This window comes from Pieris rapae, chromosome 18, assembly GCF_905147795.1.
Source record: "Pieris rapae chromosome 18, ilPieRapa1.1, whole genome shotgun sequence".
Lineage (NCBI taxonomy): Eukaryota > Metazoa > Arthropoda > Insecta > Lepidoptera > Pieridae > Pieris > Pieris rapae.
This window is the reverse complement of record NC_059526.1, coordinates 5,652,345-5,669,350: the sequence shown is the minus strand read 5'-3', so window position 1 is coordinate 5,669,350 and position 17,006 is coordinate 5,652,345. Positions and strand designations below refer to the sequence as shown.

The window sequence follows — 17,006 nt, the reverse complement described above, 5'->3', positions numbered from 1 at the left end:
CAGCTTTAATTCAATAAAAAATTAAATTGAAAATCAAATTGGATATTAAATTTCTTATTCTGTTATTCGTTCTGTGTCTTGCAGTGTGGACCCCGTTTGTGTACTGAACTTTCAATTAGGTTCTTTTTGTTTTTATTTCCATCATATTATTACATACAAACTTAATCAAAATACAAAATATCTTAATATATATATTTCTTGTGTGCGTGTGTATGTGACTGAACTCCTCCTAAACGACTGGACCGATTTAGACGAAATTTTTTGTGTGTGTTCAAGGGGATATGGGAATGGTTTAGATTCACAATTTTGTCCGCTGGACAATGTTTTTTTAATTAATTTTCAATTTATTAGTTGTTGTTGATTTTGGAATGTTTTACATTGGATCCGACAGACGGCGCTACCATCGCAGTGTCAAATTATAAATAATATTCGAATTTTAATTTTAGTCTGTCCCGTTAGATATTGTCATAACATTTGAATAATAATTTTCATCAAAATGGCTTATTAAAAATTGAAATTTTGAAATTAAAGACGTGTAGACAGGACAACGTCTGTCGGATCCGCTAGTCAATTATAAAAATTTTAAGTTTACTATGGAATAAATGCATTTCAAAATGGCCGACTCATGATAAGAATCAAAAGGAGGGAATTCAAAATTTGTAGCGCTTTCGTGAGTAGATGTCATACGTAGGGCGCCTTTTGTGACAGAGCTGCCTCATTAGAAGTCACCGTTGCGGATGACTGCGCTCTTATTTATTAGAAATGTGCAAGAAACACGCTACATTGATATATTCATCCCTAAATATCATAAATTTGCCGTAACATATTAATTGTTGTATATATAAATCTGAATCGGTATTTTTGGAACGTACAAATGGCCGGTTTCCGTTGCAATAGATTGAAAACCTTAGATCCCTATGGCATAAATTGTAAACCAGTCTAACAGCACTCTTTTACATTAAGTACGTATCTGTCTCTATTCATCACAGCGTAGATACAATATTAGAGAAAGAGAGGAAAGAGTATTGAAGTGTTGTGCAATTAGAAATGAGGCCCGCTTGCATATATTGTAGTCCAGAAATTAAAATCCTATTATTCCTATATTTAATGAATGTATGAATAAAAAGTCTAGTCTAGTCAGCGTAGAACGGACGACAAGAACAACCTATAAGAACCTTTTAAATTATCAAGGTTTTTTTACAAAACACTTGTCAGCACCTGCAGTCACCATTACGCACCATTTTAAATCGATTTCAATCATACCCTTAACGGGAAGCAAAAGAAACAAACTCATAGACACCCCAGCAACCCTCCAATATAACCCGTCTAAACTAACGACTTCACTATCGCTCACGGGACACATGCGACTGACAGTACTGTTATTACATCATTAATAAAATTACAAAACTCCATGTGCCATTCAGCCCATAGTTTACAGCGCATTCGATGAAAGGGTTGTGCATCGGCTTAATTAAATTTGGGCAATAATAGCAGTAAGGATATAACAGTGACCCCGATCATTGAATGAATTATATTGGATCACGCAGTAAACGTGATTTATTATAATTAATTCACTTACGATTTAAAATATCGAAGAATATTTTTTGGACTGTGAAAACATATATCTTGTTAAAAGCGTATGACTGATTAAATTTGTTAAATAATTTAAAGTTAACTTTGATTTTATCTGGATTTTTGCTGATATATGTACACTAGACTAGAACACGTGTTATATGTGTTCATTCTTTAGTTTATATGCATGTCTAGGGACTTGAACTGTGAACTTATTGTAGTGTCTTTTATTAACATAGCTTTTAAACATTTAAAGAAAACACTTTTTTACCGGATTACATATAACACAACTTTTTCTACAGCTGTGATTCTTTTTTTTTTCAGTCACCATGACCACGCGCGCTGTAAAGCACGCGAAACGTCGGATAAATTTAAAATTATGTTTAAATAATTATAAGTATACAATAATACATAGCTTCAATGCGGTATAAAAGTGTTTTTTTTTAAATGTGAACTTATAATTACTTAGTATAAAATAATGATTTAAATAGGCTTAGCTAAATCCATACAAGTTTAATTTTATACTTTAAATAATAATATAAATTTGTGATTGAATTGAATCTTAATGATAATAAGGAAAAATATGTGATGTAACTACGCAGAGACTATAAAATGTATAAAGTAATATTACATTATCTAATTTAATACACCAAAATTACTGACTGGGGGCAAACAGGCAGGAAGGAGGCGAACCTGAACATAAAGGACAGCGTCGCCCATGGACACACTACAAGAAGTCAAGAGCATTAGTGGCTTATCAAATCAAATATTATTGAACACATCTTTTTAATTAAAATAAATTTGCTATTAATGTTACAAAACCTTTTTTAGTTACAAATATTTCTGAAGATCCTAAAGTATAATTACACCTTAGCAAACAAGTGCTATTTATCAAAGTACATCTTACAGTTTCAGCCATGCAAGCTATTAAAGAAAGTAACGATATGAAAGAGATCCGATGAGAGGCGGGGGTACGATATTAAAAGGCTTAGAAGTGTTAGGCCCGAAAAGCCAGAACTCTGTAGCTCGCCCACTTAAGCACAGTATTAAGGGCACTTTAGGCTTAAGGGCGACCGTATATTATACAGCCTTTTTCCTATATGCGAAGAATTTTATATTCGTTTTATGTTTTCTTAATTAGACACGGGCGTACAATTTTAAGTAGGTAATTAGTGGTGGAGAGGCATTCTGGGTTAAATTATTTATTAATCCCTAGAAGATTTAAATTTTAAAACCATGAAATATTTGTACATTGTTATTTGTGTTTTGTTTGAGTAAATGGTTTATTTAAACAACATTCTATTTCACAGTACGTATACAAGTATATATTTTAGTGAGTTGAGTGAGGCTAATTCATATATTGTTTCCACCACAACTATATGATGCTATTTCAAAGATCGACAATATAAAATGTTAATTAGAAAAATTATTTCTATTTATAACTACCAACTATATAGTTAGGCACATATTAAAAAATAATTTAATAATAAAATACACAATATTGTCTTTTATATCATAGTATACACATTTAATGAAAACACTTTTAACCGGATTGAAGCTATGTATTATTGCGCGACCACGCACGCTGTAAAGCACGCGAAACGTCGGAAAAATTTAAATTATATTAAAAATAGTAATAAGTTAAATAATACATAGCTCCGGTAAAAAGAGTTTGGTTTAAATAAAATACATATCAATTTACCTTAAGTTTACAAATAACTAAGGTTTTCCTATTTTGTCTTCGTGGCCTTGTGTTCAAATATAAAACCAATCATAACCTGGAATCCGTTCGAAGTTCTGTATTTTAAACGTATACATTATAGTATTACTATAGTGTTGTCAAATCAGGTGATATACAGGTGCAGAATTGAGGAAATTGTTCAGGAAACGGCCCTTCACTGACAAAGGTCAGTTCGCGAGCGTACAACCAACAATGGATGCTTACGCCATCGGAAGAATTCACTATAATAAAGCGTAAGTTGATGTAGGTTCTTACAAGCTGCGTCCGATCTATTTATTTATTTATTTATCCTTTATCGCCTTATACAAAAACACACATAACACAAATAAAAAAAACAGTTACAAAACTTATCGCTTACAAGCGATTTCTTCCAGGCAATCCTAATGAGAGACAACGATAAAGAAACACCAACAGAGGGTAGAGTACAAAAAATGAAAAACAATTAACAAAAAAAAACAAAACTTAAAGCAAACGTTAACCCATTAAGTGCGTGAGAAGATTCAGACGTCCATCAGGTTCTGGGGAGTATTTAGACTCAAACTTATCAGCAAACATTTCTGCTATAATTTATGGCTCAACAACAAGTTCATCTGCCTCATTTTTTAAAAACGATGGGCTTCCTGTTTTAGAGCTGAATTGTTTTCTAATGTATGCATAAAAAGATTTTGAACCGGTATCAATGACATTTGATTCAAATTCGCTTCGTCTATTTGTATATTTAAAAAAATATGTCTCGCAGTAGGACTAAAGGCGCGGTATTTATCTAAGAAACGTGTGAAGAGTGTATTTGTTGAAGAGAATAGCATAGCACCTTCTAATGACTCTTGCTCTTTGTAAGTCGTCCTTACGCGTACATTGTCCCGCCTAACAAAGAGAACAGAAACTGGCACAACAGTTGCTATGTTAAATGTCAGAGGTACTAGAGCCACACTTTTATAAAGTACTAGCTGACCTGGCAAACGTCATTTTGCCATGTATATAATTTATAATAAAATATAGGGGTTGATCGTAGAAGGTTGAAAATTTAGGGTTGTATGTGTTTTTTAATGTTGTTGATACAGTTGATAAAAAAATAATGATTTATCTAAAAATTAAAAAAAAATATTTAGGGGTGGACTACCCTTAACATTTAGGGGGATGAAAGATAGATGTTGTCCGATTCTCAGACATACCCAATATGCACACAAATTTCATGAGAATCGGTCAAAACACGGTTTAACCACAAACACCGCGTCACGAGAATTGTATATATAAGATTACGCGCTATTTTTCGTTGCAATATCTTAATTTTTTCCTATATGAACCAAAGAATTTGATGACGTTGAGATACAGACAGTGCATCACAATAATGAGTTTTGTACGCGAACCCATAGATACCATCGCTACGGATATAAAGGAGTTTAAATCTATGTGGTTCCACATAGCTGCCAACTGAAGTACCTATTACAAAACCAATTCGACTTAAGTTGCTTCAAGAAAAGAGCGTAGCAATTCTTAAAAGGCCAGCATTGCACTCGCGAGCCATCTGAAATTGAGAGTGACCTTGGGCGGCGGTATTACTGATCATCAGATTAGCTGGTGTTCTAACGGTGGGCGGTGTTGGAAATAGTTTTTTAGTATTGGGTGTATGGTGACTAATTCAAGACCTATCAGGTATTGAATTGGTGTATGCGGTGATGTTAGTTATTTCGACTATGTATTTGCGTGTTTTTCTCACTAGAATGTAAGTGCGTGTTCCTATTTCACCATGCCTCTTACTGATAGAGGACAAATCTTTGAATTTTATTTTCATTATTAATTAATTATTGATAACTTTAAGATATCATGTGGAACATGGTGTAATGGTTGCAGCTCCTTAAAACATTTTGCAAAGTTGTTTTACAAAAAGAGTGGCAAAGAGTTTATTGCAATTTTTTCTCGTCCGTTCTACGCCCTTGACTTGAAGGCAGTAAATGTAAAATTAGAAGTATTTAATATGTATTTCTGTATTGACGTTTATAAGTGTATATTATGTTACCTAAATGAATAAATGATTTTGAATTGATATTTAAATTGTATTATTACAAATCATTGAAAAAAGTTCGCCTGTCGAGAATGATAATATTATGACAATTTAGTAAAACGCCACACCTTCAAAATTGTATTTGGACGGTACAAAACACCCACGCGGACGCAACTTAATCAAGCAATTAATTCTTAATTGAATTATTTCCCTACGGACCGTCACTCGCAGAGGTAAGTTTTAAAAAGTTGTTAACTTATTAGCACTTCAATATTTGAATTCCTGATTGGCAAGTGGCTTTATTATAGAAATTACTATGTAACCGTTTATAATGAAAGACATGGTTTTGACATACTTATATCAAGCAAATATTATATATGTAGTCGCCGAAAAGTCACTTGACCCTTAATCTCGTCTATGTTGTATTATATGTAATTGTAAGACTCGAAATAAATACAAAAAATAGATACATGCAAAGTAAATGTGAACAGAATTGGATCACACGATACCAAAGTTGGGAAATGCAAAAACACTGCGTCTTACGTTATGAGAGTGGTATTATTAAACCCTTTTTAATTACTAAATATTGGTATAAGAATACCGCCGTTAATAAGACTTAACTCGTAATTATATCAACGGAAGAAAAATTTCCACATACTAGCATACGGCGCACCACTGAGACCGTTGATCAGTTAGCTTTAAAGCTCATTAAAATTGATGGTTCATTTTGTTCGTATGAAAATTCCATGCCGGCGGAAAATTAAAATGATACCCGAGGCGACCGTGGCCTCACTCGTAACTGGGGCGTAAGAGAAAAACTTGTATTTCACATATTCGAATGAATTTTATCGCACTAGCATTTTATTTTAAAATTCGAACGTGTTAAAACATTCGTACGTTTCGCATCGAATGTCCGAACTGTGAAATCAGGGGAAGACAAAATGGCATATACATTCGGCATATATATGCATGCAATGCGGGGTATATGCCGTTATCGTGGAGTCACAGACAAGCGGCTGGACCACAACCCGATGCTAAATACTCGGGCAATAATGTACTTACGACGGGTGCCGTGTGGAGATTTGCTTTATGAATTGCCTTAATTGAAATTGTTGACAATAGTTACATTGATTTCATTTATTCCCGCAGTCTGTGCTCAGTTGATAAATAATTCAATGTATTATTCAGTCCAAGCTTTTAATGTACTTTACGTCGAAAAAGGGAATGCCTGATGAAAAAGACTTTATCAGCAGGCGAATATGGTTGATGGACAAATAAAAGTGGATTTAGTAATTAAATCATTTTATTAAAAAATAGGTTTGTATAGACCGTTATTACAAAATTAAAATAGATTTAGGTCGTAGTTAAGATAATTCCGTTACAAGCAAAGGCCTTTACAAATAATACGTGTACCATAAAATTAATTTAGTAAAATACACTTCTCAGTTTCTATACAGGAATAATATAAATTAAATAAAATGTTCTTTAGAAAATAATTTACAAATGATACATACTTGAAAGCTATTTTAGTGCCGATTTAATTTAACTTTGTGTTGTTATACTGCTTAATAACATTTTTGACATTTAAGTGATTAGGAACTACAAGAGTTTTGGGTATATGGTTTTGAAGAAATTGTGAGGCCGAATAAAACTATGTAAAGTTTTATTATATAATAATATACCTACTTTTAATTGAGTTCACGTACGTAGATACCTTAGCGAACATTCATTTAAATGGTTCTGTGGTTTAGAATAACACAATAACACAACTGTCTGAATAAAACTATTGACAGTATAACGTTGTGTTAATAACTATTAATTACTAATAAGATACATGTGCCTCTTGATACATATTTCTATAATTCATATGCAGTATGCACGCTTAAAATTCTGACAAAGTAATCGATGACAATTTTGACACTTTACTCGTTAAGAAGCCTAAATTTAATCCCTAAATATGATATGCAATACAAATCGTGCTAATTGTTGTCATAACAAGTGATTATATAACTCATATCACATTAACTTACGTAGATTTATCTCATGTAGAAGCTTCATTTGAATTTTATTTCACAACTCGAATCTTTGTTAGGAAATCTTACTTATGGCACATTAAATAAAATCACTATCTAACAAAACTAAAGCCTAGTTCAATTTGTGCTTTATACATTTAAGTTTCAAATCCTAAACAGAGTACCCAATCTTGACTCTAGATTATTTAATTAATTATAACATTAGGATTTTGTAGCTTCAATACATAGCTATTAAGTTATAATCTCCAACAAAATTTCTTATGTGAATTTTAATGTTAGAACTCCCAGTTGGTACACTTCACTACAGTTTATAAACCCACTAATCTTTTTTAGGCTAGCCACTCCCTGCGTCGGTATTCTGAAACTTCCAATGGCTCTAGCCATACCGACTTTAATGTCGAGTTATTGTACCGTGCGATCTCAAAATTGTGACATCAGCGCTACGACGCACAAACTATGTATAAAAATCTATCTATTGGAAGTTACAGAGTACTCATGCTACTCTAATTTAGCTACAGTGTTGTGAACGTTCTGCAACTACATTATCCATGACTATATAGTATACACTAGCTTTATATTTCAAATTATTGCCAAGCGTTAATCTTCCAGTGTCTAACAATACTAATCTAATGATATATGGTTTAAAATTCGTTTATTGATATACAGACGGACATAAATCAATCCCCATTAGTCCAATAAACGTCTATATATTATATACATATTTACATTTATACATCGATACATAACAATAGACTAGTTAGTTTCATAAAATTTACGAAAGTCTTTATAAATTAGTGCCGCAAATTAAACTTAGGCCATAAATTAAACAGTCTTTATATGTAACTTTCTCACTATAGTTCTTCACGAAAACCGACACATACACTCAGGGTAAGTAGTCTAGAATGTTTAGTGACTCCCGTATATTAAAAAAAATACTGGATTAGTGCTAAGTTTCGACAATAAATCTTACCCCTAGGACGAAACATTTCACTGATTTCACGTCGGTTAAACGTCCGTTTGGCACAAATCGCCGAAAACCGGCAAAGCGTGATACTACCGCGTCACTGAATCGCGTGGATGTGAAGTCGGAACAGAAGGTGCCAGTGACGGTTGAGTTCCATTCGCCGTGTTCTGTGCGTGTCTAAATGACGTAAATCTTGCGAGCGTCCGTGACCCGTCGTTGTCGAAGTTAGGCCTTTCGTATTGGTGCTTCGGGCGCTTCTGTGGCATCGATTGGAGCTCATCGTAGCCTCCGTTCTCATCATAGTTTTCATCGTCAGATTCCTCCACGCCGAAAGCGCGGTACGTCGATTCTGATTCAGAATTCTTTCTGGAATTCACCCCGTAAGTTCTTCCAATTAATGATTGTGTAACTTCGGTTGTATTTTTATCACTTTTCCTGTCTTCGAGGCTTTGATTGTATCTCAATTGGGCCTTTTGTGTTTTCTCAAGCGATGGAATGTCGTAGAATTTTAATACGTTCGGATGGCCTTGGAAATATTTTTCGCTGTACACGTTTCTGTTGTAGTAGCCTCCATTGCTAGCTGGATATAACTCTTCATCGGGACCGTAACGAGCGTCGAAGCTATCTACGTTTTTTCCAACCGGCGGAAACCAACCCTGTAGAAAAACCAATGTTAAATGATTTAAAACTTCATTTCCATATATCGAAATATTTATAATGTATAGCGTATTAGCCTATTACAGTAAAATGTGTTTGTTTAGATTTTGTATCATAATACAATAAAATATTGAGGCAAATGTTATAAAATATTGAAACCACAAATCGTTTTACATATTTCTACTATATATGTATATATAATACTTAAATACATATAACGCTACATTTTTGTTAATTTCTTTCGTAAATATACGCATAATAAACGTATATATAATTGCAATATATTTTTATTTCCAACACATTTGCGGTTCAGCTAGTATTATTATAAATAAGAGTATTTTTTAGTATCTACCATACCATTAGATTTACCTATATATTTATTTATTAATTTATGCTTTAATTAATTATTCTAGAGTTTGTTGTTGTGTATGTGTTGTTTTCTTACCAAGGAACTGACGCATTGTCTGGTGTTAGCAACTAGGGTGACTGATGCATACGCGGCAGGAGACGTGGCAGTTTTGCTCGTATTCCACTCGTTCCCATTCACCCTGGATGCTGTCACCTCTGCATATTCAGGCAGAGGATGAGCAACCTTGTCATAATCAGAGTTAGTCTTCTCCTTACTTTGATTTGAATGATTCGTTGACATACACAACCCAGGTTGATTTTCCATCCACAGTAATGATTCAGTTTTGGTGACAGTGTTTTTGTTATAACAACTACTTAATGGATGTGACAAAGATACGGCCGCTTTTATGTTCATTTGTGTCACTAAACTTGTTCCATTCGAATCTAAAACAAAAGTTACCATTAGTGTCGTCAATTATTTAGTAATAAGTTTTAATGGTTTAATTATGAAATCATGGGAAATAAAACAAAAATTCTAATGAGTTATAATACTTTGAGACACCAATGTTTGTCTTGAAAAAGACGTTATTCAATCCATGTTGACAGTCCAAGATAGGACAACTACGTATCAACGGTCGAAAACTTATATAATATTTTTATATGAATTAAATACATAACTTTTCAGTAGTTCATAAGTTATGATCATTATGTTGATTTAAACGATATAAGTTCCTCAATTAGGCAGAACAAAACATTTCATTTGCGGCGTTGATTTGGATTTGTATCATTCCTTTGTGTCTAAATGTAAAGTGAAAGAGATACTGCGCTAGAGAGGGCTCCTACTACCTTTCAACTCGAAAGTAATCTAGCCCTCCTCGCATGGCAAAGCCTCCATCAAACAAACGCTCGCACCCTTGCCACCCCGAGGAATGTTTTTAATTTTGAAATTCTGATCCTAGGGAAATGCAAACAGCGATAAGCTTTCTAACCTTTGTTTCTATACGCGTATTTTAAATCATTGTTGTTTTTTGACTCACCATAAATGTTGGGTAGCGCGGATTTTTTAGCAAAAATATTGTTTTTCCGTATGTAAATAATCCCAGCGATCATTATGACTTTGAATAGTACAATAGCGCCAATTAAAAAATAAAACCATGACTCGAGTACGAAATCCCCTGCTACGATAGATACTTCGCCATTGTTTGGGTATCTGTAATAAAATTAAAGTTTTAGCTTACAACAAACAACACGTTTACACCTTTATTATTGGACTTTTTCATGTAAGTATATACTGTCAATTGGTAACATAATTATATGCCATATTTACGTTTAATAAAAGCAATTAAACACATGTCTTTAAATAGTGCACAAAAATGTATTGACTATGACAATTGAAATATGTCTTGACCTTTAAAAAGCTAATCTTAAATAAAGCATTTCTGACGAAGTTAAACTTACCTCGACAATGGATCCAGTCCTATCGACCTTGTGTCAATATTAAGATACACTTTTTGGCAAAAGGGGCCTAAGCCTATTATATTTTCCGCTGCAATTTGAACGGAGTAGCTCACGCCGGAGGTTAAATTTGTCATTATGAGACTAGTAGCTTGTTGAACAGTGGTGTTGATTGCAATCATTGACTTATTTGCCGGTATATCCAGCCAATTAACGACAACATTGTAACCAGTAATGATGCCATTTTGTAAGTGATATTCCGGTGGCTGCCATTTTAAATGAACTGTGGTCATGTTTACGATAAACATTTCAATGTTCGTAGGTGGTCCGTCGGGTACTGAAAATTTTAAAGGTAATGAAACTCAATAAGCACATCGCTGTATTATAATTGTATGTATGTTGTCATTTGTTTATTTAATTATTTAGCATGCAACGAAGTGTTAAGTCACTGGGTCTATTAGACTATTAAAGTGATGTCATGTACAGACTAATTAAATTTAATTTTTTTTTAATCCGAATATATTTATTCGTACTAAGGAAGCATTATGAATAACTTCGTGACTCTGAATAAATAATGAAATATTTACCATCGTCCAGCGTCTGTGTTATTTTTGAATTGGAAGGTTTCCCCTCAAATTTCTTATAGAATGGCACAAGGAAAAATTCATATCTCATATATTTTCGGAGAGACGTTATTTCATATCCAGACACGTCGTTGGAATGCAAAATAGTCTTCATATCGTACTCGGTCGTCGTATTGTCTAGAGGTCTAAAGTATATAAATAATCCCTCTAAATAGAAGAAATTTAATATTTTCCACATAAGTTTTATTGTTGTTGCATCGATTGGCGTCGCCTCAATGAGTTCCACTATACTGTCTGTCATAATATTTTTCCTGTACTCTGTGTTATTTGAGAAGCCATTCCACGAATCTTCGCCGACGGTAATCGAATCTGAGACCGTGCTTGGACTTGACAATCCATGCGAGTTTTCTGCTCTCACAATAAACATGTATGTTATACCCGGTATTAATGATTTAACTACATAGTGAGTTTGGTGTACTTTCTTAGCTACTATTACCCAGCCTCTCGAATTTCGCGGTGTATTGCTTCCCGACAGCGTTTCTCTAGAGAACACTTCAACCTGATATCCAAGTATGGAGGATGACCCAATTTTGTTATTCTGATTCCATGATATTGTTACACTATTATTGGTAACGTTATAGATATGCGGTTTAGTTGGAGGTCCCGGTAAAGCAGAAATATCGGCGGCTCTAAAGAAATTTATGTTTGGATTTTTAGGATTGTCCACCGTGAGTACTCCACTCCATACATATTTACCGTGAGGTGATGATGCAACACATGTATAAGTCCCGCTATCACTTCTGTCCATATCTTTTAGCACTAATGTGCCATCATTGGAAATATTTCTTCTACGATTTTGTATTAGTGCATCTCCTTCAAAGTACCAGGCTATTATAGGTTCAGGTGTGCCTATAGCGGAGCAGGGGAAAACGGCCATTGACCCTATAGGTAAAGTTTGGTTAGAGGGGCCGTTTGTTATGATTGGAGGTGGCCGGTCGTCGTCTGACGTCACAGTTAGTTTTCCTCTAACTAGTGAACTACCGGCGAAGTTGACCGCTGAACAAACTATCGTATTGCCGCTATCATTTTTATTTGTTCCGTTTATTGTCAATGTTGTGACGCCGTCTATGACGGGCGATGCGTTATATTTACCCCGGGACGTGCCTGGGAATATAATTGACCTATTTCCTTCGAGACTCCAGAATATTGTTGGCTCTGGTTTACCCGTAGCGCTACAGGTGAAGGTTGCACTTGAGCCACTTTCAACGATAACTGAGTTGGGTTTTAAAGTTATTGTTGGTGGATCTAAAAAGAATAAGACAATCATTATTATTGCTTAATTTTTATTTAATAAATTGAAATCCTTATAAATCCCGACTTTTATGATTACACTGCTGCAAATACCAATTTTAATAAAACATAGTATATATTTGGTAAGTACGACGTTAGATTGTAAACTTCATAAAGTTCATTAAGAATTTGTATTACGGCTATTTGAAATCATTCTACAACCAATTACCCGCACACCCATAATATGCATATAACATTTTACACTGGCAGAAAAATTATAAAGTAATTATGATGCACTCACCATACACAGTTAAATAACCGCTGGCGCTAACTGCGCCGACTGTATTGTCAGCCTCACAAGTGTACTCCCCCTCGTCCGTCAACAGAACACCGTCAAGCCTGAGGCTCCTGTCATCCAGTAGTTTGACGCGCCCGAGTGGCATATTCCCCCCTCCCGCCGTTCGACGCCACAATACGTCAGGTAAGGGGTCGCCACCCACCAGACACTGAAACGTCACGCTCCCGCCAGTTTGAGCGACGACGTCTTCGGGCCCCGTCATCAAATATGGCTTAACTGCGCAATTGGAAATTCATTATGACAATTTATTTTTATTTATTTATTTACACTTCGTTGCTAGAAAGAAACACAAATAACACAATATATATATAAATTACAAGGGAAGCAACGGGCGGCCTTATCGCTAACAAGCGATCTCTTCCAGGCAACGCAATTGACAGGCATTTGTTTCGGAATATGACAATTGACAGTTGTTTTGGTTATGTACATGGATTATCTATTTAATATTGAAGTCATTCACAATATAACAGGGATTTTAAGATTAATGAATATAATTGCAAATAAAAAAAAACCCAATGTGATTTTAATTTTTCATAAATAAACAACGCACTAGATAAGTAGATAACGAAGAATAGAAACCAATTGAAAAGTAATTTAACGTTTTTATCCAAAATTATACTATTGAAATATTTTTTATATACTTACTATGCACTCTGAGTGTTGCAGTAGCTGATTCCCTAGTACCGGCTGCATTTCTTGCAATACATTGGTATCGTCCACTATCTGTCTGCCTAGCATCTTGTATAACTAGGCTACCTCCATCAACCAAATGCATTCTAGACAAAAGCACATTATTATAATGAGTTCCAGAGAGAAAAGAAATAAATTTTTCATTACTCCAAACAAAAGTACATAGTAACAAAGTCATTCAAATATAGGGCGGAATTATTCAATAGAAAATTAACATTTAATAAGGGTTCTGTGAGTCAGAACTATTCAGATTTTTGCTTGATTGCTTGTCGAGCTCTTCAGTTATCCCCTTCTTTATAACTTTGATGTACCCACCCCATGTTAATTATTTTTATGCTCCAATATACGTACGCCTTGAGATGCAATCTTGCGTTACTCGATAAAAATTCATAGACAGCAAATTGAATAAGTTAAAGCGATTGTCTATTGATTTTCATTTGTAAACATGGCGTCGCATATTGTAGTGCTTTTCGGGAAATTAAAACACAACACTATCGCATTTCCAACAACCCATTAGCAACTAAGAGCTCTTTAAAACTACCCTTGATATAATGATACTTTGCGCAATCGCTATTTTCATTTCAAAGACTTGTAAACAAATCTGTACTTAACGAAAATTTGTAGTGTATAAATAAATTTACTGATATTTGAAAACCTTATACTAGAAAAAGGTAATAAATTTTTAGATATTTTCGTATTAAAAAACATATAATAAGCAAATATTATAAGAGTCTTTTCTCAAATTTTGTACCCTTTGGAGTAGAGACTCTTGGGCCTACGGCCCAAGTTATTTTGCCAGTGTTAAAGGTACTTTTATTTAATGTGAATTATTTTTATTATTACTATGTAGTTTAAGAAAATTGTACATACGGTATTGTTATGATTGCTTTTAAACATTATGCGTAAATAAGCAATTTAATTACCTAGAATCACCATCGAAATGTAATATTTGTCCATTTTTCTTCCAATATACGGTTGGTTCTGGTGAGCCTCGCGGTGGTAAACACTCCAATATAACTGTCTCACCCTGAGCTGTCTGAGTAGTTACTGGCTCAAGACGAAATTCTTCTCGGAGGACTAAAAATAATATTATCAGTTATTAAACGCAATTTCTCATTTACATTAAGAATAACTTAGATATGATAAAATTTACATAATGTGTCTTATATATAAATAAATGTGCCAATTACGAAGTAAAGATGTCTTTAAGCTATGTAAAACATTTATTTCTAAAAGGTTTTACAAGTAATTAAACAATTACTTAATAAGTAGAATTTTTAACGTCAAATCGTAAGACAAATTATTACAATTATCTTGTACACAAAAATATTGTCGAAGAGATCTTTACCAGTTCGTATCAAACGCTCAACGCCAATAATTTGGGAACTTATAAATCATATCAAATCAAATCTCAAATCAAATATAGTAAATGTATATCTGTCTTTTTTTTATATTGACGATTATAAATAAAGCCGTTACATTATTATTCGATTAAGTAAGTTACTATCCGTATATTTAAATAAGATAATATTAATAAATGGTTCTCACCAGCTACGTGCAATGTCGCATTTCGACTTCTGGCTGTTCCATAAGCATTTGTGGCCTCACACCAGTATACTCCGGCATCTGAGTGTGCCCGGCCATGGGTTGCTCTGAGGAAAAACAGCCCCCCAGCCGGCAACAAGCTTCTATGGGTGTCTGAGACCACAAGAACGCCAGCCTTGTACCAGCGTATGATCGGTGATGGAGAGCCCCCGGCTCGGCAATTTAGAGTCGCTGGTTGGTGTCTGGCCACCGTCACATCCAGTGGCTGTTCTATTATGTAGGGAGCTTCCCCACTCGGGTACTCGTCATTTATGCCTCCATTTACTGAACCTGTAGAAATATTAGCATATAGTACGAAAGTAACATAAGATCGGCTCAATACTTTGAAGAATGTGTCTTAATGTTATATGTACTTTAACGAAAGATTCTTGTTACCGTCAATAATTATTTATATTTTTTTATATAACATATTTTGGTTATACACTTCTTGCACTCATAATTTTATTATATTTTTAGTTCTTTTCTTACTAGGGTTGGATGGTAGAAATCGCTTATTAGCGATAAGGCCGGCTGTTACATCCCTTGTAATTTTTATGTTTTGAGTTGTTAAAAGTGCAACGAAATGTGAATAAATAAAATAAATAATTTTAAATTATATTTCAATTAAATAATCATCATTTATACAAATTATAATGTATTTTTTAGTATATAAATTGACGCAGAATACTTTATTCACTTGTGAATTTTCCGTTTCGCCCCGTTACCTACACGTAACTTGAAACCTAGAGGCAATTCAAAAAGTAACAATGGCACATTTTCTTTACCATAAATAATAGAGGAGCGTGTCGCTTATAGCTACTCTTAAAACATCGCACAATAATAATGAAGCGTAAACATAGGCCTGCTCGGGACCCCCGAACGCTGGACCCTCTCGTATGCGCAGATGTTAGTTTTTGACACTCGAATTGATGTATGTCTATTGTTGCCCACGGGCATTATTAACAGAAAAATCGATCGCAAAAAATACACGATTTCTCTTAAAAATTGGTTCTCGATGTATGAAGACTATTGTGCAAAATAATTGTGTTTATTTATTCTCATGTCCCAACATTGTGAATGCGGTGCGTTGCAAGGGCTAATCTATAATTGAATCTCCATTCGATGTTATCTTTCGATTTTTACTGGTTTCCCTGGTGACTTGTTTGATATACTGACCTATTTAGACTTTAGCGGATTTAAATTTAAATCCATTATAATATTTATGGAGTTTAATATTTTAAATTACAGCCGTCGCCAGCTAAAATAAAAATTACGGCTAAGTTTACGTTTTATTCATGTAACTATATACAGTAAAACAAATAGTATTTTTTTAGTACGTAATTATATAATTTTATTCACACTTAATCAACTATGTTTAACTATGAATTAAAATATTTCAGTTTCAAGTAATAAATTCCGCGTTAAACTCGTAAAAGAGACATGTCTGTGATAGCAATGTAGACGAGATAAAAATAAGACTTAGCGAAACGCAGGACATAAAATATTGTTTATGTTGATCTCAATACTTTATCGCACATAAAACCGCTTTATTGCTTAGTTGCGCGTTTGAACTCCATCGATTATCGGATATAGGAGGAATATCCGTGTCTTATATAGTAAGGAAGTTAAAAAAGTAAACGATAGATTAGGCAATTCGGTTGACTTCCGTTCCAAATTCAAAAATAACCCTATCCGTTGTTTCAATACACGCGTTTTATATTTTACGTT

General features: G+C 33.9%; 1 protein-coding gene across 2 annotated transcripts in view; it reads right to left on the bottom strand.

The window, feature by feature from the left end:
• Nucleotides 1-7,550: 7,550 nt before the first annotated feature.
• Nucleotides 7,551-17,006, bottom strand: part of LOC110994522 (roundabout homolog 2) — a 53,142-nt gene continuing 43,686 nt past the window's right edge. For both annotated transcript variants that reach the window (XM_022261201.2, XM_022261200.2), the window contains exons 3-11: nucleotides 15,243-15,569; nucleotides 14,618-14,771; nucleotides 13,650-13,780; nucleotides 12,948-13,220; nucleotides 11,360-12,661; nucleotides 10,776-11,109; nucleotides 10,355-10,527; nucleotides 9,415-9,761; nucleotides 7,551-8,968 (exon numbers count right to left, since the gene is read on the bottom strand). In XM_022261201.2, coding sequence (XP_022116893.2) covers nucleotides 8,402-8,968; nucleotides 9,415-9,761; nucleotides 10,355-10,527; nucleotides 10,776-11,109; nucleotides 11,360-12,661; nucleotides 12,948-13,220; nucleotides 13,650-13,780; nucleotides 14,618-14,771; nucleotides 15,243-15,569 — 3,608 coding nt within the window. In that variant the 3' untranslated portion in view covers nucleotides 7,551-8,401. The remainder of the gene's footprint in view (nucleotides 8,969-9,414; nucleotides 9,762-10,354; nucleotides 10,528-10,775; nucleotides 11,110-11,359; nucleotides 12,662-12,947; nucleotides 13,221-13,649; nucleotides 13,781-14,617; nucleotides 14,772-15,242; nucleotides 15,570-17,006) is intronic.